This window comes from Lipotes vexillifer, unplaced genomic scaffold (assembly GCF_000442215.2).
Source record: "Lipotes vexillifer unplaced genomic scaffold, Lipotes_vexillifer_v1.1 scaffold100, whole genome shotgun sequence".
NCBI classification, from domain to species: Eukaryota; Metazoa; Chordata; class Mammalia; order Artiodactyla; family Lipotidae; genus Lipotes; species Lipotes vexillifer.
In genome coordinates this window covers 3664567-3689162 of record NW_006774075.1, presented here as the reverse complement: position 1 = coordinate 3689162, position 24596 = coordinate 3664567, and the positions used below count along the sequence as shown (strand labels likewise).

General features: G+C 38.3%; 1 protein-coding gene across 2 annotated transcripts in view; it reads right to left on the bottom strand.

Moving 5' to 3' along the window:
• Window positions 1-6590: 6590 nt before the first annotated feature.
• STIM2 (stromal interaction molecule 2) overlaps window positions 6591-24596 on the bottom strand; it is a 183613-nt gene continuing 165607 nt past the window's right edge. Inside the window, exons 12-13 of one of the 2 annotated variants that reach the window (XM_007448812.1) lie at window positions 14687-14957; window positions 6591-9474 (exon numbers count right to left, since the gene is read on the bottom strand). In XM_007448812.1, coding sequence (XP_007448874.1) covers window positions 8997-9474; window positions 14687-14957 — 749 coding nt within the window. In that variant the 3' untranslated portion in view covers window positions 6591-8996. The remainder of the gene's footprint in view (window positions 9475-14686; window positions 14958-24596) is intronic. The other variant, XM_007448813.1, reaches the window with a different exon arrangement.

The following is a 24596-nucleotide window of genomic DNA, read 5'->3' as shown; positions in this document are numbered from 1 at the left end:
GGTCAGGCAAGTGCCCGATGACCTGTGGCAGACCTTCCTAATTCTTTACTTAAAATCCCCCTTCTTTCTTATCAGTAGAATCGTGTTTGAGGGCAGCAGCAGCACACCAAAAATAAATAAATAAATGCTAAACCATTCTATTTCCCAGCTTCTCTAGCTGATGATGGCTGTGAGCCATCGTCCTGGCTAATGAGCTGGAAAAGGAGGTTCCTGGGCGAGGCTTCCGGAAAAGCTCTTTACAAGGCAGTGGCATCAGGCTGCACACCCCATTTTGCTTTTGCCCTTCTTGTCTGGCATGTGCATGTGATGCCAGAGGCAGCGCAGTTATCCTGGGCCATCAGGCAGCTCAGGATGGATAAAGTGGAAAGAGGGGAGGAGCCACTACCCTACCCTGGACCACCTTCCTCTGGACATCCAGTCCTATGAGGGAAAATAAAGCCCTAATTTCTTGAGCCATTGCTTGGCTGTGTTTTCTGTGACTTGCAGCTGAATGCAATCCTGTGTAAACCCCAGGGTCAGAATTGTGCTTCCCACTTTACCCTCCTTCAAATCTAGTCCTTGCCATCCATGTGTGGGAAAGCTAGGTGTGATTGGCACCCACTCAGCCAGCTATATGGAGATTATGGCTTGTTTAACAGTCCGGTCCATCGTGGCAGGACAAATAATCCTGAGCACAAGAGAGTGAAAGTCTGGCTGCTTTTCCTGTGCAGACCTAGCAAATGTTGGGTTCTCTCAAATTTCTCTAATCAGGAAAAAAAATCTAGAGAAAGTAGAAGGAAGGATGAAATGCTTCCTAAACACGGAGAAGTCCCTTCGTTTACAGGCTAAGAATAAAATGCAGAGATATAGTCAATATTCCCTGATACAATCAGGATCATCCCCGGCAGATATTTTTAAAATGTAGATTGAGTCCCTAGCCTAGAATTAAATGAAATAGAAACACCCAAGACAGGTCTCCTAAACATCAATTTTGAGAGAGCTCCCCTAGTGCTATTGATTTACATGCTGGTTGAGAACCACTGCTTCAGTGGTTTCACACTATCAAACCTGTTATGGATTGAACTGTGTCCCCTTGAAATTCATATGTTGAAGGTCTAACCCCCAATGTGACTGCATTTGGAGACAGAGCCTACAAGGAGGTAATTAAGGTTCAATGAAATCACACAGGGGGTTCCTCATCCGATAGAACCTGAGCGTTCCCCGTCTTCCCCTCCGTCTCTCTGCCATGTGACGACACAGCAAGACGACGGCTAGCTGTCTGCAAGCCAGGAAGAGGGCTCTCACTAGAATCTGACCATGCTGCCACCTTGATCTCGAACTTCCAGCCTCCAGAACTGTGAGAAAATAAGCTTCTGAGTTGAAGCCCCCCAGTCTACGGTATTCTGCCACAGCAGCCACAGCTAATACAAGCCTGTAACCGAAGGACGTGACCACCCTACTTGCCCGTGTTCTCTCTAGGGTCCTTCCTAGTCTCCCGAAGTACCCTACTCATTCTCACCCTTATACTTGTCTCCCTCCATTTGGAAAACAAGTTGCTAAATATTTACTGAGTCTCTGATTCAGTGGCAGGTGCTAAGAGGGAATGTAAGGATATATAAACAAACGTGTTTACCCCTCGAGCTACCTGGAAGCAACAGAAGTGTAAAATAAATTTAAGAAGAATCATTTTCCCATCTACAAAACAGAAACAGACTCACAGACATAGAGATCAGCCTTGTGGTTGCCGCGGGGTTGGGGAGCGGAGGGAGAAGGATGGACTGGCAGTTTGGGGTTGGTTGACGCAAACTATTACATTTAGACTCTGGATGAACAACGAGGTCCTACTGCACAGCACAGGGAACTATGTCCAATCTCCTGGGAAAAACCACAATGGAAAAGAACATTAAAAAAAGAAGAATGTATCTGTATGTGTAACTGAGTAACTTGGCTGTACAGCAGAGATTCACACACACATTGTAAATCAACTATACTTCAATAAATTTAAAAAAAGAATAATTTTCCTCACGTTTAACCCTTTCAGTGGTTTCCCACTGATCTCAGGACCAAGATAGCCTGCAAGGCCCTACACCACTGGGCCCCCTTTTCTCACTCCCTCCCTACACTGCAGCCTTCTTTCAGTTTCCTGAACCCACCGGATCCTCTTCCTCCTGGACTCTTTCTACACATGCTGCTACCGCTGCCCGGGCCACCCAGAAACCCGCCCTCCTCCGCGGCTGTCCCCTACCCACTCTGCAGGGTTGAGCACAGACGTCACTTCCTCGGCAAGGCCCTTCCCGCCCTTCGAGTTAGATCTCCATTAAGCAGTCGCAGAGCCGCCCCGTGACCTTTTTCTTCATAGCACTGATAACAGGCATGGTGATTTAAACAATTATTTACGGACTTGTTCAACAAGTGAGGTAAGGACAATGTTTACCTTAGTCATGGTTCTGTGCCCAGCACTCAGCATTTTATAGCATATTCTTATTAAAAGAGTAAGATCTAATAAGACAAGAAATCTCATTAATTACCAGATATGTAGAATAGTCATTAAAAGCTCAGGTCAGGAGAGGGGGTAGAGCAGCAGAGTGGATAGGCTAAGCCACTGCACAGAGCGAACACCTCAACAGAGTCTGAAAGGAAAGAATCCAATCAAACTGACGCCATTTCTGTTAGGCCTATTCAGACAGCACTCACCATTGAGAGTCCAGCTCTAAAAATACGTTTCACAAAGAAAACGGACTAGTTACTCCATGCCATCTTGATCTCTGCCTTCCTTGGAATCTATATTATAAGACAACAGAAACACAGCCATACAATGCTCATTTGTATTGGGTAATAGTCTTGAACTGTCTTCTAATCATTAAACTTGTGAACGCCCTTAACAGTCTGAAACTTGAAGACAGCAGTAACATGTTATTCATTTATTCATTCATCAGGCATGTAATGTATCCAGTGCCTGAAATTCCAGTCCTCGGGACCTCAAAGCGAGATAAGGCAGAGTCCCTGCTCTTAAGCAGTTCAGTTTATTGGGCCAACAAGTAAACAGGTCCTTGTAATATGATGTGACAAGTGCTGCCATAAACACCAAGTTCTGGACATTCACAGAAGTGGTTTCTCACTCAGATCGGGGGCCTATATGGAAGGCTTCCTGGAGATACCTGAGCTGAGTTAAAGGTTTAGAGTTTGTGGCCCAAGACTTGAGAAGATATTCCAGGCAAAAGGAGCAGGCTGGCTTCTTCAGAAACCTGTATGAAGTTCTGTGCCACTGGTTAGGTTATGTCCATAATGTGAAGCCATGAGGCTAGAGAAGTAAGCAGGCCCAGAACACCAAGGTCTTTTGCTAGTTTATGTTTATATTTTATCCTACAGGCAACAGAAAGGCATAGAAAGATTTTAATCAGAGAAAATCCATCCTATGGCGGCTTGGAAAGCTCACCAACAAGTAGATGAAAGATGGTAAGGCTGGGTTCAGTTAGCTCTTTAAAGTTAATGAGAAATGGAGAAGACAAGGCCCAAAGGCAGTAGAGGCATTAGCTGAGATGTTCAGGGATTAAATGGGTAAGATTTGGTGATGTGACAACAAATGCGCCTTTTCCCTCCCCTCCCCTTCCCCCTCCATTACACATCAAAGGCAACCTCTGGTTCACTGTTACACCCAGGCTTCATCACCCCCACCACCATCCAGCCCCCCTTTCTTTTAATTTCTTGTCATTGTACTTTTTGACTACAGATGCACACCTCAAGTGTTAATAGAAAGCTTTTTAAAGGAGAAGCACTGAACTTGAATAGCCGGAATTTCAAAAACAAAATAAAAAAGCCACATTATTCTTCTAGAAACCTTTTCCAGTTCCTAAGTGGTGTTGCCCTTCAATCTCCCTCTGATCTGATGCTATCATATCCCAGGGACCGGAGGTCTGTGAGAGTATCTCAGAAGTTAACATTCTCACATGTGGGAAATGAGCCCACGTGGATATTTTAGAACTAAGATGCTGCAACTAAAGAGGCAGTACTTAAGGAATAGACACAAGGTATTCTTAACAGAACCACAATACTGGGATGGCTGCTATATTACACAACTATTTGAAACTAAAATGTGGCAGTCTGAAGCAAGAGATGAAGAACAAATTTGACCCAGGTAAGATTTCTTAGAGGTCTGCTTTACAGGAAACTAGAACCTGCCAGGGCCAACTGGGCAAGATGTGGGAAGGGGAAGCAGCAGCTCTGCCTCTGCTTTAAGGACTGGGGATTTGGAGTGGCTGAGCCACTATGACCCCCACTCCCCCCACTGCCCCCACTCCACACACTGCCGTACCGCTCTCACCCAGTGGAGGCCAACTGCCAGCCTTACCTGGAGCTCCCGCTTGCTCTCTCACTTCTGGAGGCTGATGAAGACACTGCAACATAAGCAGTAAACACTAGATCATCAGGATAATGGAGACCCTGGCAGTCATAACTCTAGCTCAAGAAGGGATCCTGGGCATTGCCTCAATCCTTTCTTGCTGGTAGGAAATCAAGATCTGGACTGAGGCCTCCCTACAATGTCCTATCTGGGCCTACAACAAACATCGCCATGGAGAGGACCCTTTGAGGGCCACTCCAGAGACCTGTAGATAACCTCAGAAAAGCCCAATCATGGGACTGAGGCAATATCTGAAAATTGGCCTGAAGCCCACTTGACACCAATTGAGAAATGCAAATCAAAACTACAATCACACCAGCCAGAATGGCCGTCATCAAAAAGTCTACAAATAACAAATGCTGGAGAGGGTGTGGAGAAAAGGGAACCCTCGTATACTGTTGGTGGGAAGGTAAATTGGTGCAGCTACTACAGAGAACAGTATGGAGGTTCCTCAAAAACCTAAAAAGAGAGTTGCCACAAGATCAGATCAGGCTTACCTGAGTAAATCTGAAGGAGAGTGTCTTTCATCCTTTCATCCTGAAACAGACCATCCTGTTTCAGGGCTGGAGACTTGGGGAGGGAGAGTCTTTTATCAGTACTATCAGGGCTTATGTGGGGTTGCTCAAACACTGTTTCTCTCTGGTAAACAATTTACCCCCGAATGAGCACCCTCACAGCTGTTACAAAGTGTTTTGCTGGAACTCAGTAACTGCAAGCTCACCTGCTGGAACTAGACTACTAGTTAGGTGCAACTTGCCCTTGGACCTGTATGTTTCAGCCACACCAAGTGCTCTGCACATCCTCAGGAAATTAGCATCATTAAATTATCCTTGATTTAATAGATAACTTTGGGTTACATAATCTCTCTCTCCAACATTTGGTTTACATTTCTATTACTGCACTTATTTGAAGGGTTTATGACCTGTCTGCCCTATTAGATACCAAGTTCCTTTAGGGCAGGTACCTGTCACATTAGTCTCTATACCTCCAGAGCTTATTGTGATGCTTGGTATGTGGTAAGCTATTTAATATTTGTTGACTGAATTAAGCAGATTCTGATTGTCTCTAACCTGTAATTGGGGGGGGGGGCGGGTTGGGGGGGAATCTACTCTGTCACTGAAGACCTAAAAACAGGAGAGCAGTAAGACTAAAATTTAAATGTAGGTTTTCTTCGGTTTACTTTTAAAAATAAACATGAAAATTACTATTTGATAAAAAATCAGTTTTAGTTAGTAAATGAAGAATACAAGAATAGCTACATTTGAAAGACTGAAAAATAACACTAGGACCTTAAGAACTTAACAGGCAAAGGACATGAAGAGACAATTCACAGAAATGAAAAATACATGGCATAAAAAAAAAAACTTTCCAACCATACCAGACGTTATTTACCAATTTAAAAATATTTACTAAAATAGCAAAGTTTTAACCAAATGGTAATTCAGAAATGATGGTCTGAGGCAGAAAGTCACTTGTACCCTCAGGTATTGAGGGGAATACAAACATAGCTACGTGGAGAAAGAACTTTAAAAACAAGGTATATATGTGAGACTTTGTGTGTATACATACAAACATATGTGTATATACATAAAATAAAAATTTTGATGCTTTTCTAAAAATATATATTCTAAGGAATGAGAATGTTCACTAGAATTTATGCAGTATGACTTAAAAGTCAGCATGGTTCTACCACTTATTAGTTATGTGATCTTCAGCAAATTATTAATTTTCTGGGCTCAGTTTCCTCATCAGTAAAATGGTGATTTTAAAAAAAGAAAAAAATACGCCTACCTTACAAGGTTCAATGAGAATACATAAAAAGTTTAGAACAGTGCCTGGTATATAGGGTGCTCAATAAATGTTAAATGCTATTATTCCTCATATTAGAAATTTGTAAACAGCCTAATGTTTAATAATAAAAGAATGATTAAAAAGATTATGGTCAATCAATACAATGGTATATCATAGAAACATTAAAATGTTGTTCATGAAGAGTTTTTAATAATGTTGGAGAAATGCTTATACTATATTAAGTGAAAAAGCATAATATAAAGCTATATAGTATGATTTCAATTATGTAAAATATATATCAGTATATAGAAAATGATCTAGCAGAAAACATACCAAAATATTAAAATTGATTACTGTGGGCAGCAGAATTTGATTGCTGTTGTTTCTCTTCTTCATACTTTTCTATCATGAATCGTTTTTTACAGTAAGGAAGGTGTTACTTTTAACATCAGGAAAATACCATAGTTTTATAAGGTTAAAATAAGGTAAGAAATGGGTAATTTTAAAAATTTATATTAACGTCCAACTCTTTGTGTGTAAACGATGTGATACAGAAATTATTGTGGCTTTCCAAAACTCAATTATTTTCTGTTGAATTTACAAATACAGAGCATTGTACTAATGCAAGTAAATATTACAAGCAACATAAGGCAGTAAGTATCCCTTGGTTGAATTTGTTTATAACCGTGTGAAATTTAGAACAAACCATGCATCCCCTGACTTAAGATGGCCCACATTTTACTCAGGCCAGCCTCTCCCACTCCCAGGCACAAGTTCTAGCGTCTAGGTGGCTCTGATCCAGGATCCCTTCTTACCCTGAACAAGTGGAAGCCTTGCTGGGCACTCCTAGAGATCCTCCTTCTCCCAGCCCCACTTCATGCTCTGTGGCTTTTACCTTCTCTATTCATCAAACTAAAAGGTTCTCATCCCTTTTGCAATTTTCAAAGGGAAGAACCCCTGCCTGGCTGTAAGAAGGAGAAAGAAGGTTAGGTATTCCCTTCACTCTGAAGAAACTTTCCAGGGCGCTTTTCAATTCTTCATGAACAATTTTTCCCCTTCCTAAACAGCTTTAGGGTCTGTGTTCCTCGACTCTTGACCTTTCAGGTTAACTTACCTTATAATTAGTCCAAAACACTATGTTCATTTCAGTCAAACAATTTTTGCCCTCAAAGCACTGTCTAATAAATATATAAATATCTGCGTATATAAACATCATTCAAGACCTTAACAGTTTTTAACGACGGCACTGAAGTACACAAAATTCACAAGAAACTTTGGGAAACTGTTCATATTCTTAGTAAAGTATTTCTTTGGAGCAAATCTTGAATGATGATTGTTTATCAATCAGCATTTTCATCTAAACATGACTGAGTTGGACATTATATATTTCAGCCACAAAGCTGAAAAACCATTCTAGCTAATATGCATCAGTTGTTCACCTAAATGTCCATCCACATTGCATTAACCAGATCATTTTGACTGAATTTTTAAAAGAAGCAGTTTAAGCAGAAACTCCCCAGATGTTAATGTACTTTGTTACTCATGTGACAATCTTCACAGTAAAAGTTACCTTTATAATAAGCTATCAGTTTAACAAACCCCAAACTTTATAAATACAATACAATCTAAATGCACCATAAATTTATATTTGTTAATCTTGATATTAGAACATTTAAACATTTCAAACTACATAAAAATATGTCAAACAATATAAAAGAGAAAGAAATTTGTTGACAACTTACTTCCAAAACATCACTATTTCTTATATTGCAGTTAAGCAAGAAGACAGCTTCCACAGCTCTCCAGAAAACATATAGTGTTCTTAGTGGAGTGTTATCAACAAAAATCAGCACAGTCCCACAAAATAATGTCTCCGATTTATTATCTTTTCCACAGTACAAATTTTTCACAAACCATAAATCTTTGCAGTTATTGAGTCTGTAAACAAGTGCCTGAATCCCCACATCCCCCTAGTTTAGTATATGCTTGTGAATGTTTTAAGTCCTTCAATCAAGTTTTAACTCTTCCACTTTGTGTAAGGAATCAAGAGCCTCTCTCTTTAAATTATTTATATCTTATCATACAGCCTGCAATGCAGAAAATCACAGTGAAAGCCCTGGGAAAAACAAAACAACACGGTCTTTACAGCAGGACTTGAAACTTTATAATGTTAAATGCATTTCAAGAAGCTTCCCATAATAAAAGCGTGGGTTTTCATTTCCAGAAATCAAGTTAATTAGAAACCCTATGTTCTACTTAAAAACCCATTTTGATCTAAAAGTGAAAACAGTCCCCTATCCATAGTCATTTTATAAACTCTATACAGTTTCACTTGCAGAGATATTTTTCCAGTCTGAGAAACAGTAGTGCAATTAGTTTTACTCCTTTTAAGTTATTTTAGTCCAGGATGTAAATAGCTCTGTGGAAAGATAAGAAGATGCTCTGGTAAACAAGAAATTTTTGCAAGCCCATGCTGGCTTACTAGTCCATTAAAGCTTGTTAAGTCCATAGTGGCTCTCAACAAAATGTTGTATATATATATATATATCACTAATAACAAAGCAGAAATAAATAGGCAAAAATGACTGTAAACTGTCTCATCTCTTAATGATTTTTCAGTAATAACTGGCTTGACAAATTGATCATATAGTCATTTAAATAAGCAGACAGTAGACAGTTGCTCTTAAGGACATTCCACTATGGCATCCACTCTGGAAAGCCCCAATGAAGTTACATTCCTAAAATTAAAACAAAAAAAGAGGAGTGAAGGATGGGAGATAGAAGTTTAAAGATGCCACTTGAATGGAATTCCACCAAGTCAGGCAGTTCACTTAGATTTCTTCTTAAAAAGGCTTTTAATTTTTGATGGCTTTTTGCTTTTCTCTCCATTATGGCAAAGGTCATGTGGGATGCTGCTTATCCTGGCAACACCTGGGGCTTCCTGAACTGGTTTGCTGTCGTTGCCAGCTGAGGAACACGATGTGTGGCGAGGTTTAGGTACCGGGATGCCACTGGAAAGCTGGTTCATGCTACAGGATTTCTCCAAGATGCCATTGTACACTTTGCTTGCAGGACTGAAGATCATGCTCTTAGTTTCTGTCAGACCTACACAATTAGGAGAACCCCGGGAGATATCTGCAGCTATGGGCGACTCTCCTCTGGAAGAATCCTCTAGAGAGAGCTCATCTCTTGATATTTTTCGTGGAGACAATGTTTGGTATATCTCAAGGCTTGAAGGAGGAGACTGTTTCCTTCCAATGGAAGAATTTAAGGAGTCACATTCTGAAGCTGTGTCTGGCACTTCCCTGGATGAGACAGAGGCAAAGGTAAAATTTTAAATCAATATGTTTCTTAAGGGTACTGGCAGACATTCTAACTAATTCTAACCAAAACATCTTCCACTGTTTAAGCTATCGAAATATTAAAGGGAGAGATGCTAAAATTCTATACACATTTCAACAAAATTAGAAAATTACTACTTTAAATAATATAACTTATCAAAATGTTTTATTTTTAACATAAACTATGATAATGATAACTTCCAATCTAGAAAATATTATAACTTAAAGGTATACCTTCTTCAATTGTCAGAGAAATGAAAATGTTTAAATTTTACAGGTTTTTATCATTTCAGCTACTTCTGTGTTTTGTTTCAACACTGAAAATTTTTCTTTCTAAATCACATAGTTGACATATAGTTGAAAAGATGAATTTTAGTCACCACCTTCTCCCTTTACTGTTTAGTCATTAAATTGATTAAATATAGCTTCCTAAGGAAGGAAGAAAAGAATATACTAAGCTAAAATATAAGCTCTCCCAAGTTTAAAACAGAAGGGAAGAGAGGTGAGATACACTGGGGTGGGGAGTGGACGGCAGGTGAAAGGTAATGATACTGAGCTATTTTTTTAAAGTAGACATTCAATAAATTATCACAAGTTTATTCCTTTGTGATTTTTCCCTCTTTTCCACAGTGGCAAGAGAAATAAAGAGGACTGGGGAAAATAAAGTTTACAACCCCAAAGCCAACATACAGTAAATGCTATCAGCTATTCCTTCAAAATATACCTCAAACCCACCCTTTTCTTCCTGTCCCACTGCTACCATCCTTCTTCCTGCCCTACCAATTACCTCAATGATCGCAATAGCTTCCTAATTCGTCTCCCTGCTTCCATTCTTGTTCTTCCCCCTGAGTTACTTCTCTGCACAGCCCTTAAAGTGGTTTTTAAAAACTCAATCAGAGCACAATAATCTCTTGCTCAAAACTTTCCAATGCTTCCTCACACACTTAGGCTAAACTCCAAAGTCCTTGCCAAAGGCCGCAAAGCCCTGCATGGTCAGGTCCATGGCTATCCCTCCAGCTGCACGGTGTACCATTTTCTGCCTCCTCCTTGTTCCTGCCACATGCCAATCTTGCGACTCCCTCAGGGCTGTTGCACTTGCTGTTCCCTCTGCCTCATCTTTTTTCCCCTCCATCTCCACATGACTCAAATGCTCTCTCTCCAGAGATGCTTCTCCTAACTACCCTATCCAAAGCAGCATTCTCTTTCCTTTTACCTATCTTTGTTTAGCATCCCAGAACTTATCACTACCTAAAATATTTTATATTAACTTATTTATAGTCAGTTTCCCCAGAAGAAAGGAGACAATGAGGGGAGGAAGTCTTATTAACTTTTGTATTCTCTGGAATAGTGACAAGCTCATAGTGGATATTTAGTAAGTATGGAAGGGAGGGAGGGAGGGAGGGAAGGAGGAAGGGAAGAAGCAAAATGAATTAACACCAGCTAAGGAGATTCTGAGCAGCTTTTTCACCCTGCTGAGCCCTCATTTCATGTAAGCACTACCCTGTGGGTCTGACAACAAGCAGTGCATGCCTCCCAACCTCAGGTCAGAGTGACCAGAGCTGGGATGTGCTGCAGGGAGCTCTTGGCAGAAGGGGTGCTCAGAGTAAGGTGGAAATAGAAATAAAATAATATCCAAGGGTTGGTATAGATGTAGGATGTGCATCTCTTTGGAGGAATCACAGAGATTCCAGATGGTATCCTCATTGCTTTCTTATCCTTGTTTGACTCTCAGGTCTAAAATGCATCACTCTTCTGGGTGGTGGTAGTGTAGGGGAAAAGGGAATAGGTGGGGGGACAATATTATGATTTATCAAGACCTATCTCTACTGAGAGGATCAGGGAAGGCTTCCAAGAGGAGGTGACATTTGAGGTAGGACCTGAAGAATGAAAGGAGAAAGAAAGAAAAAGAGAGGGAAGGAGGGAGGGAAGGAAGAAGGAGGGAGGGAAGGAAGAAAGGAAGGAGGGAGGGAGGGAGGGAAAAGAAAGGAAGGGAGAGAGGAAGGAAAAAAAAGAAGAAAAGATAAGAAGAGAAGAAAGAGGGGAAGGAAGGGAGGGAGGGAGGAAAATTCTGAAGAATAGGGATAACAATTTATTCATTTTTGAATGTGCCATACCTGAGATGAATAGTGTTCACTCTATGAACAGAATGATTACGAAATGAAAAGTAGAGTCAAGGTAAAAAGTAACTGGCAAAGAAATAAGGTGAGAGAAGGAAGAGAGCTGAAGACAGAAAGGCAGGAACACATATGATCATCATCTACCAGCTGGAACTAGGTCAGGACCTTGTCTCACCTGTCTTGGCAGCTCAAGTTATTAGCAAGTACACGGCACACAGCAAGGACTAAATTCATATTTATGGAGTAAATGAACTGAATGCTCTCTCACCTTGGATGACCTATGATTACTATCATTATTCATGTTATGATACGCATGTTTATTGATTTTGACATGTATTTTGTTAATACCATACTTCAGTTATATATTAGACTGCTAAATGTATTTAGTCTTTTCTATGAACTTTACTCACACTTGTATGTGAAGACTGTCTTTATTACACTACAAGCTTTCAGAAGGTATAAAATCTCCTGGGAAAACAAAGACTTAAATAATGCTTCCATGTTATACAGTTACATGTACTGCATAATTTTTCAAATGCTCTTACAATTGATAATGGAGAGTGCTAACAGAGGGCAAGAGGCAGTTCAGATAGGAAGAAATGACTCAGAAATCAATCACTGGTAGGGACTTTTCTGCAAGGCTTCTTTTTGGAGTAGATGTCCATTAATCAAACAGCATATATCACTGTTTCCTGGAGCTGTTCACTGTTCCTTCAGCTTCCAGAGCCAGAAGCTGATCTAGTCAAAATTTTATGAATTTACTTTCTATTCTGTTATGTGGTTTGGCTGCTTTGTGTGTAAAATTCTAAACTAGGTTAAAAATATTTTAAAAACTAGCTTCTAAAATCTAAATAATGTGTGAAAAGAATACTGACCTAATTTAGGAGACCTAGATTCCTGTCCTGGTCCTGCCATTAATTAGCTGTACCATCTTGGGCAAATCACTTAATTTAACCAGATCTCAATTTTCTTGTCTAGGTAAGAGTACTTGATTAATCTCTAATACTACTTTTAGTTCTAATATCCTAATTCCAAAACTTCTAGTTCTTTTAGTTCTTTTAGTACTTTTAGTTCTAATATCCTAATTCCAAAACAAATAATAATCTGAAGTGTTCCTTCTTCTGCAAACTAGTCAGACTTGGAATACAGGTCTAGTACACCTTAAAATCTCCCATTTTTCCCAGAGCATATATTCTTCAGAATATTGAATTAAATTGTATGTACCATTTATGTCATTTTTCTACTTTTATTTTTTTCCCACAGTGACATGTAGTTGAATTTATGTAAGTTTAATGCACGTATAACAAGACTTAACTCAAGGTAAGGTTTAAATGAGCGTATACGTGCAATAATGCATAGAACATAAAAAATGTTTGTATTATTATTATTTTGTAAGGATTCTGGTGGTTCGACACTTAAAAGACTAAAATGGAGAGGAGGAAGTTGTCTGAATCCAAATTCTTCTCAAATTTATGAGCTAGCTGTGAATTTCTGACCGTGCTCTTTGAAATGAGGGCTGAACATTTCCATCAGTGCAAAAAATTCTACTGGACAGCAGAGCTCTAGAGTTTTCCTACTAATTTCCGTAAGCCACACAAAGTTAGTTTTGTCAATAAAGCCATCTTACTGGTGACTACAGTTAGACTGCAAAGGTTAGACAAAACAGCTGGTCATAAAGTGCTAACCAAGCAAAGGTGCCTCAGATTCTCCAGTTGCAATGACAACACAAAACTTGTACTATCTCCTTAGGAATATGCTATAATGATCACTTGCTAATCATAAAATTTACTTTCACTAGCAGACGAAACAATTATGTGTGAAGAATCACATGACAGACAGCCACCAGGGCTTATGGCGAGTGTCCAGCCCATTCCTTCTGGTTTTGTTTTTCTTACAAGAACAGTAAAGACTTCATGGCCACATGGCTACTAAGTGGCAAACGCAGAAACCAATACCAGTTTTTCTGTCACTTAATACCGTACTGCTCCAAAAGAGGAATATGGTTTAGAGAGATCCCCAACAGCAACCGGTCTCACTGGACTAGAATACACTGCTGCTGTATCTACTTTATAGAAAAAAAAAAAAAAAGTGTTATGAATATAATTTCCTCCTTTAAGTTCCTGACATTTTCTTAAATCTTTTGCATCTGATACTGCTTGCTTGCTAGCAAGTACTAGCACATAACAGAACAAATCATTAATTGGCAACAAATATTTTAAAACCTCAGTCAGTCATATTTAATGTTTCCTTGTGCTCAAGTTTATTTAAGCTCATGCCTTTATATTTTACATATGAAACTGTTCGTTAGACAAGTTTATATTCTGAGACTTGAGTCAATTATGTGCATAGCCTCTAAGCAGTTATATCTCAAAATATCCTATGTCTGTGGTGGTCAGAATTCTAAGATGGTCCCCCAATTCCCAGCCCTGGTGTGCACACATCTTCTCCCAGTTAGTTATTTAATCAAACACTAACATAGGTGCTGCTATGAAGGGATTTTGCAGGCGTAATTAAGGCCCAAACTAGTAGATCTTAATATATAGAGAGATTATTATCCAGGTAAGCCTTTTAAATTTGGGTATAGAGATCAGAGATAAAAGAAAGCAGAGATTCAAAGCAAAGGAGGGATTTGAAAGAAGGGAAATTCTCTGTTGCTGGCTTTGAAGATAGAGGCCACACATGGCAAGGAAGAGCAGGCAGCCTCTAGAATCTGAGAGCAGCCCCCAGCTGGAAGCAAGCACGGGAACCAGGACCACGGTACTGTAACCATGAGGAATTGAATTCTGCCACAACCAAGTGAGCTTTGATGAGGCCCCCTAGCCCCAGATAAGAATAAAGCCCAGCCAACACTCTGATTTTAGATTTGTGAGACCCTGAGCAGAAAACCTAGCCACACCAAGCTTGGACTCTGGCATACGGAACTGAGAGCTAATAAATGGGTGTTGTTAGAAGCCACTAAAGTTTGCTGTAACCTGTTATGCAGCAGTAGAAAATTAACACAACATACCACTCCTACCCACCCAGCCCAACACATACTGTATTTCATTCATTGCCAATACCATTGCTTTTCAGCAGAGAAGTAAATGGCCTCCTCCTCCTCTTCATTTCGATAAAGAGCAGGGCAACTTGACACTGAGAGGATATCTGGATCAGGGGAAGGCAAGGAGTGCTGTGTGTGCTGGGGGTGGTGGGGATGCCGGGGGTGTGCCGGGTGAGCATGTGCAGGAAGCTGAGCTCGCTGAGACTGCGGCGAGGACGGAACGATGCTGCGGCGGGAGCGACACAAGCTGCTGCTTCTGGCCAGTGATCCGGCAGGTTTAGCCATGGTCCCTGAAAGCCAAGTGGAAATAAATGAAAACATTCATAAAATCCAATGCTCCTTTCATGCACACTACAGAGACACACCAAAGAGAACTGATGTGATTAATCTACCTTTCTCACCATTGAATCTACCTTTGTTGAAGTAACTGTACAGTTATTACCATCCTCTATCACCTATAAAGCTGCTTCTCAGGAAAGTTAAGAAGTAAAAAAAATGTAACAAAAATAAAAACAGGTCTAAAAAATAAACAGGAGTGAACATATAAACACACGAGGTTTTAAATACAAAATCTGACATTACTAACCATAAAGGCTTAAACATTTACCCAAGATAACAAATTCTTATATTTAAAAACCAATAAAGCATATTTAAAAGGAATCTGTACTTTATTGCAAATATTTTAATGAATTTTAACATTGAAAGACGAGAAAACTATTCAGTAAAACAGGTTGGATTTTTCAACAAATATCTCTTGAGATAGCACAACTTGTTTGAACTTTGAGAAATTTTAAATCAAGGATCATTTAAATACTGTATATATAGTCTCACTATTTTTTAGGCAAAGGTCAGATAAAAATTTTTCAACACTGACTATTGTGGAACTAACCAGAAGTCTTAGATTACCTTGTTTCTGCTCCCAGTCTCAGTCTAGACCCACGCAGACAGTAGACAAACTTCCCCTATGTGCTTAAATCTTCATTGAATGGGCACTTCATTTCTTTGCCTTAATGGAAACATAGCTCTCCTAAGAATACCGTTCTCAAGCTGAAGCCGTTCATTCTTCATACCTCACATGCTGCAGCATCAGAACAACAGACTGATGGCCTTCTCACTCCCCAATATTGTTGTAAACCCTCACTCCCTTTATAAAAACATGTTCCTTTGACACTCACACTATTAAGCCACGTGAATCTCTCATCTCCACTTCACTAGTCACTTCCTGCTTAGTCTCTCTCTTACCAGTCCATCCAACCTCTCACCAGCTTGGGCCATCTCATCTGTAAGATCAACACCTTAACCAATCATGGTTTTCATCTCTTCTCACCAGACATTCACCTCTACTCTACTCCACCAGCCACTCTCATGCCTTGGTCTTGCCATCATTCAGAATTGATTCATTTTTGAAATAATAAGCTTAAGACATCAGATAATTTAGATTCTAACATTCCTACCTTTCTAGTTCACACATTCTGTTCCTTCCACTATCTGTCCCATTCTCTACCCTAAACTCAAGGACCTTATCTACTGTTTATCCCTTTTGCTGCCTTTATTTTCATCTTCTCCTCTTCTATTTCCCATCGTCACTTAAAAGTAAAAGTTGAAAAAACAGGGGGCTTCCCTGGTGGCGCAGTGGTTAAGAATCCTCCTGCCAGTGCAGGGGACATGGGTATGAGCCCTGGTCCAGGAAGATCCCACATGCTGCAGAGCAACTAAGCCCGTGCGCCACAACTACTGAGGCTGTGTGCCGCAACTACGGAAGCCCGTACACCTAGAGCCTGTGCTCTGCAACAAGAGAAGCCACCGCAATGAGAAGCCCACGCACCGCAAGGAAGAGTAGCCCCCGCTCGCCGCAACTAGAGAAAGCCCGCGTGCAGCAACGAAGACCCAACACAGCCAAAAATAAAAATAAAAATAAAATAAAATAAATTTATTTTTGAAAAAAGTTGAAAAAACAAACCTGAAAAACAAACAGATAAACAAGAGCAACAAGAAAACCTCTTCTACCCTCAGTCTGTTTTCAGCTGACATCTCTCTTCCCTTTTATGTAAATGATCTATGTTGCTTTCTACACTACTTTATCTTCACTCATTCATCCAAGAAATGGTAAAGTGCTTCCATACAATTTCCCTGCAACTATCATTAACAAAGTTATGATAAACTTCCTCATTGCTAAATTCAGTGAGTATCTCCATCCTTCCTTGACATTGGACCAGCACGTGACATTATTAGTTTATCCTTTCCTTGACCTCTCCAACCACATTCTCACCTCTTCCTTTACTGTCCCTTAATTGTCTGTCTCTGAAGTTCTGTTCTAGGCCTTGTTATTCTTGTTCCATTTATTCTTCTCAAGAAATTTCATCCACTCCCATTACTCCAATTACCCTTTGCAGTCTATAGAAGTCCAAATCTGCGACTCCAGCTTTTAATCTTTTTCCTAAACTTTAGGACTTCACAATCAACTGCCTACTGGACATTTGGGTGTTCCACAGATACCCACACTGAATTCAACATCTTCCTCCCAAACCCACTCCTTCTTCTATGTTCCTTACACCTTGGTAAAAAACAAAAACAAAAACAAAAACAAAAAAAAACACACCACCACTCACTTAGTTATCTGAATTGGAAACGCAGACATTCTTGACTCTTCTTCCTCCATCATAAACCACATCTAGTTAATCATAAAGTGTTTCCAGTTCTACCTCCTGGGTATCTCTCACATCTCTCCACTTCCCCCTCAACAAATCACTGCTGTATTATGCTGGACTACTGCACCAGAATAATAACTGATCTTTCTCCTCCAACTTATTCTCCATACTGCAACCTGCATGATCATTTTAAAATGGAAAAGGAATATGACATTTTATTGGTTAAAACCCTTAAGTTGCTCCCATTACTTCTAGGATTAGGATAAAGTCAAACTCCTTAACATGGCTTAGAATGCCCTATTTATCTAGCCTCTAATTTGGAACTAGTGTCCCTCTTCTCTGTTATAGGAATACTAGGAACAATATACCTCACTCAGCTCCCAGAAGTATCACAGTATCTCCACACCTTCTTTCCTCATCTCATCTCTCCCTTGACCTCCCATTTCACTTAAAGAGCAGTTCCTCCAGGAAGTTTCCCAACCCCTCCAAATGTAAGGTCAGTGTTTGCCCTCTTGTGCTCACCAAAATGTATTTCCCTATGACATAACTTAGTGCATTGCTCTTGTCTGTCCTCCATTAGACTGCATGTTTCATGAAGGAAATAACTGTGTACCATGTTCAACACTGAACCATAAGTAGCACAATGCCAGACAAAAAGTAGATGTACAGGGACTTCCCTGGTGGCGCAGTGGTTAAGAATCCACCTGCCAATGCAGGGGATACAGGTTCAAGCCCTGGCCCAGGAAGATCCCACAAGCTGCAGAACAACTAAGCCCATGCACCACAACTACTGAGCCTGCACTCTAGAGCCCGCAAGCCACAACTACTGAAGCCTGTGCACCTAGAGCCCGTGCTCTGCAATAAGAGAAGCCACTGCAATGAGAAGCCTCTGCACCACAGCAAAGAGTAGCCCCCGCTCACCACAACTAGAGAAATCCCACACGCAGCAACTAAGACCCAATGCAGCCAAAAATAAAATACATAAATTTATTTTCTTTAAAAAGTAGATGTACAGTAAGTATTTACTGAGTGAATTAACAAACAATTCAAACAGAAACAGCCACTGAAATAACTTGACGGACTGGGAAAAAAAAAAAAGAAAATGGGTAAAATTAAAGGGAATATTTTCAGAATATTTGACTACCTCCATAAATACCATACAAGGCTTTTTCCAAACACAAATTATATAATATGAAACATTAGAATTTTCCCTTACTTATTTATAATGATTCATAGATTACAAAACTGGAGGAAACCCTGGAAATCTTTAGTCCAATGTTCTCACTTTGTCAAAGAAGAAACAATATCCCACAAACACTAAAAGAATGTGTCCAGACTGACACAGATGATTAAGTTCTACAACTCTTAGCATATAATGCAGCCATTCTCATCAGTCACTGGTTATTTTATACTTTATACTTTACTGGTATACACAATAAAACATAGCCACATTCAGCCATGACTAGGTGTGATGAGAAGGGCTGAGAAGAATCAGGATTCCCTGCTTGGAAAAATGAGTATTACTCACAAAGCTGGAAAGATACTGCATGAAGAAGGTTTAAAAACAAAGCAAATAGTTTATATGAGGAAAATTCTAAGTAATCCAATAAAGAATATAACATAAAGATGAGACTCATAAATGGGTCACATCTAGAAAATGTTTACAACTCTACAATCCTTTCAAAAAATTTTCTTCTTGGGCTTCCCTGGTGGCGCAGTGCTTGAGAGTCCGCCTGCCGATGCAGGAGACGCGGGTTCGTGCCCCGTTTCGGGAAGATCCCACATGCCGCGGAGCGGCTGGGCCCGTGAGCCATGGCCACTGAGCCTGCGCGTCTGGAGCCTGTGCTCCGCAAATGGGAGAGGCCACAACAGTGAGAGGCCCGCATAACGCAAGGAAAAAAAAAAAAAAAATTTTCTTCTTACATATTGCCAACACCATAAAACTCATGTAGGATTAAAAAGCAGTTCACTTTGACCTTGTAACAAGCTCTCCTATACAAAAGGTGAACATGTTTAATAGTTATCTCCAGGCTGTTATTAATTCTCAATGAAAGCCGACAGCCATCCCTACCTGTGATTTATAAGAGTAGCTAAATGAAACACTGAAGTTCACTGTACACAAATTTATTTGAGGTGATTTTTCATTCTAATATCAATAATTATATACAGAAGCATAACAGTTTAATAAGACACTATTTTGCAAACTGTATTTTCTTATGGCAAAGAAGATAAAATTTGGTTTTGAATAAGGGGGCCCCCCCCACCAACAACCAAAAATAATAAGTAATATAGGGACTTCTGGTTCTAGCAATATGGCAGTCAAAGATAACCTGACCACCATTTCCAACCCCCAACCACACACTTTAAATAGCCTCAAGTACTTCAATATGCTGAATAAAATATAACAACAGTTTTAAATGCATAGCTCAGTTTGCAAGGAAGAAGAGAAAATTCTCGGATGCCAAAACACAAAGACTAAAAGTCAGAGCTAGTAGGCCTGTGAGTGATGTTGGAACTGCTGTGGGAGGTTCTCGGTCTCAGTAATTTAAGGGTTTGTGCTTTAATTTGGGGATATAAATGACATCTTAAGCCCACAGAAGGTGAGGAATAGGAATTGTGAGTGTTCTGGATAAAAGCCTGGGCCTAGATGGCTGCATTCCTCAGTGGGAGGGTGTACTGAAAAGAAATCTGACCAATGAACAAGGGAACTTCCTTCAATGAATGTTCTCTGGATACAGGAATTTAAAAAGGTTCTTATGAAAAACTCAATATGCTGGGTGTTCAATACTCAAACTCAATACAAACTAACTCATATTACCCTGGAGTTCAAGTTTATACTACCAGAAGGGTCTGTGAAACCCAAATCCGAAAGGTTAACAAACAAACAAACAAAAAAAAGATGGTCCTGAGTAGGTGAAGCCCTTGAAACTACTGCCAGAAGCAAGAGAAATCATATTGAGAAGCACTCCTACTCCTCACAAAGTGTTTCCCTGGAGGGAAGGAAAAAAAGAAGTTCCTTTAAGATAGTTCAGTAAAACACTATAAAACAGGAGAAGGCAATCTGCTCTGCAAACTCAAGAAACAGCTGCAATAATCAATTAAGGACATCAAATAATACAATTATCAAATAAAACTAAAATATAAGATATTTAAGGGCATTAAATTATAAAATAAAAATGAAAAACAGACAAGGCATTAAAAAACAAGTAGATTTTATGAAGAATCAAGGAGAACTAATAGAAATGAAAACAGTCACTGAAATTAAAAATTCAAAGAATGGGTTAAAGAAAATTGGAGCTGAAGAAAGAGTAAGTAATGTCGAAGACGGATCTAAGGAAATTTTTCTGAATGCAGCACAATTAGATAAAAAGAAAGGTTAAGAGATGTGGAAGATAAAATAAGATCAAACATATAATTATAGGCTAATATTAGTCTTACATTTCTATACAACTAATATTCCAGTAGGAGTGAAGAGAGAAAAGAAAAACAATATTAAAAGAGAAAACAACTAATAATTTTTCTGTAATTGAAAAAAGATAACCATCTTCAGATTCAAAAGCACACCAAGTATCAGGGAAAAAATTGTACACCTAATTATATTATAGTAAAAACGTGTAACAAAAGAAAATGATAACATTTTCTAAGCGATGAGAGAAACGAGAAATTACCTAAAAGGAAACTGGAACAACCTGCCTTACTAAAACTTCTCAACAGTAACAATAAGAGGCCTGAAAATAACAACAAATGTTTTCAAAATACTATGGGAAAAGTAATTGTTCATCTAGAATCTGATATCCAGTTAAACTATTATTCTCAAGTGAGAGTGAAAATAAAGACATTTTCAGGCAAAGACAGAGAATTTACCACTCCCAGTTGCTAACTGAAAGAATTTTTACCAAAGAACATATTTTCAAGGAAGCAAAAAAAAAGGAAAGAGTAAAAAACAAAATACAATGATGAACAGAGAAACACATAAGTCTTTCTGAACGACGACTGACTAAAACAATAAAAAATTACTTTTGCAGGGTATTCAAAACAAAATACTAGACAACATGAATATATAAGATGTGGAGGGTAGTGTCTAAAATTAAAGCATCTGAAGATCCTTTAGGAGAATGACAGAGAAGCTGAAAAGAGGTATAGAAAAGAGAAACCACAAAATAATATGCCAGAGAGAAATCCAAACAGATCAGCAAGCAGATTAAATGTAACTGGATTAAATTGGACTTCACTGGCAACAGAGATCCTCAAATAGAAAGCAAAATAGTAAGTTATTGCTATTTCTTATATAGACAAATCTAGAGCCTGATGATGGAAAAAATTTTAAGTAAAGAAAAGTTACGCTGGCAAATATTAATCAAAAGAAAGCTCCTATAGCTATTTTAATATCAGATAATACAAACTTAAAGGCAGAAAGTACGGTTAGCTGTAAAGCAGTCTCCACATAATCACAGAAGAATAGTTAATCTTTTAAAAAGATACATCTGGACTTGTATTCACCGAATAACTTGGTTTAAACTATATAAAATAGAAATGAGCAGAATTACAAGAAGAAATTGATAAATGTGAGAGATCTGAACAAACTTCTTTCTGCAACTGACAGAAAAGTAGACCAAAATGTAGGTATATAGATTTTTCATAACTAATACACGATTTAACCAACAATATAGTATCCTATAACTAACAATTAAGAAAATGTACTTTTCAGATATGTGTGGAAATTTTTAAATATTCAATCAAATAATTACTAGGTCATGAAGCAAGTCTCAGAAGATACCAAAGATTAAATGTTATATAGATGCTATTCTCTAAGCATAATACAACTAGAAATTGATAAGTAAAGATATTCTTTAAAAACTAATGACCAAATAAACAACAAAACAAACATACTACATTTGGAAACTTAAACATATACTTTCAGATAATTCATATTTCAAGGAAGAGACATATTAAAAGTTGGAAACATTTTAAAACTAGATGATAATCAAACTATACATATCCAAACTTTAGGTAGATTCAGTTAAAGTCGTTCTTAGAGGGAAATTCGTAGCCATAAAAATCATACATTAAGGAAACAGGAGGATTGAAAATTCATGAGCTAGCTGTCTAAATATTAAAAAAAAACAAATGAAGCAAATTCCAATAAAGGAAATAAAAGATAAGAGCAGAACTAAATGGAGAATAGCAACAAAACCAACAGTTAGCTCTCTGAAGAATGACAGAGTGAAATAAAATAGACAAATCATACCAGATTAATCAAGGAGGAGAAATGAAAAGACAATTTAAAGATGTGAGATTTTTAAAATCATATAAAATACTATGGACAACTTTAAGCCACAAATTTTGTAACTCAGATAAAACAAACAATATTTTATAAATATATAATTTAACAAATCTAGACTTATGACCATTATAAGAAACTGAATCAATAATTTAAAAATCTGTCTCCTTCCCTTCTGCCAACATACACACACACCAAACTCAAACTGCCTATAGGCAATTTCTTCAAAATCTTCATAGAATCATCTGTATCTTATATTTCAGAATACAGAATAAAATTCAACACATTTATTGAGGATTATTATGGGCCAGGGTATGTTCTAATTGTTTTACAAATATTATTTAGTTTAAATTACAAAATAATCTCATAGCGTAGGTTACATTTTACAGACAAGGAAGCTTAAGAGTCAGAGAGGGTACCTCCCACAAAGTTACACAAATAAAAAATAATGTCTTGGGCTTCCCTGGTGGCGCAGTGGTTGAGAGTCCGCCTGCCGATGCAGGGGACATGGGTTCGTGCCCCAGTCCAGGAAGATCCCACATGCCCAGAGCGGCTGGGCCCGTGAGCCATGGCCACTGAGCCTGTGCCTGTGCTCCATAATGGGAGAGGCCACAACAGTGAGAGGCCTGCGTACCGCAAAAATAATAATAATAATAATAATAATAATGTTTTGCGGGACATTCAAAACAAAACAAAATACTAGACAACATTACATACATATAAGTTAAATGGAGGAGTACGGATTCAAACTCTAGCAATCTTGTTCTAGAGACCAAATTCTTAATTACTACTATAAGAGTAAAAAAAAAAATGAAATGAAAGAAAAAGGGGTATTCTTTGCCTTATTTTATGATGCTAATATAACCTTGACACCAAAATCAGAGTGTCGAGAAGGAAAATTATTGACTAAGCTATGATTAAAAACGTAAAAACCCTAAATAAAACAATATAGCAAACCAAATCTAATTATTATCAAAACAGAACATTGTGACAAAAACAGTTTCACTGACATTTAAAGGAATTTATTTAAACAGATTAAAATTCAACAGAATAAAGAAAAATAAAACAAGCAATTACCTCAAATTATGCAGAAAAATAATTTGGTAAAATAAATTGGTAAATAATTTGGTAAAAAATAATTTGGTAAAATTTAACATCCATTGATTTAAAAGAAAAATCATTCTTAGCAAAATAGAAAGAGAGATTAATTTCCTTAATTTAAAAATAATCCATCAGGGACTTCCCTAGTGGCCCAGCGGTTAAGACTCCGTGCTCCCAATGCAGGGGGCGCGGGTTCAATGCCTGGTCAGAGAACTAAGATCCTACGTGTCTCGTGGCTCAGCCAAAAAAAAAAATGTAACCCATCGAACACAGAGCAAAAAACAAAACAAATAAACAAAAAAACACACTTCATGATGAAATAAGCATTCTCTTTAAAGTTAGAAATGGAGATCACTATTTGCCTGCAATCACTTTCGCACTTTTTTCAACATTTTACTGGAGATCTTAGACTGCCTTGGGAAAAAAGCACAAGGAATGGAAAGGGGGAAAAAAAGTCATTATTACTGTCCACACAAAAAAAATCCAAAACACTCTTATAGAAAAATTCAATGTTTCTATATACAAAATCAGCATACCAAAATCAACAGCTCTTCCCTACATATCAGCAACAAGCAATTTGAAGTATAACTTTTTAAAGAAAGGTAACACATTTAACTATAAAAAAAACAAGCTAAAAATTAATCTTTAAATTCAAAGAAATTCCAATAGAAGCCCCATGGAAGTTTTCATGGCGTTTCGTAACCTGATCCTAAAATTCATAAGAATAACTTGCCAAGAGTAGCAATTCTGATTTTAATAGAGGAAGATTAAACCCATCAAACATTAATACTTACTATAAAGCTACATATAGCAACTAAAGCAAAATGGGATCAATGGAACAAAAATAAAGAGCCTGGAAGCATTTATGTATCTATGGAGAGAAGTTGTATTACAAACCA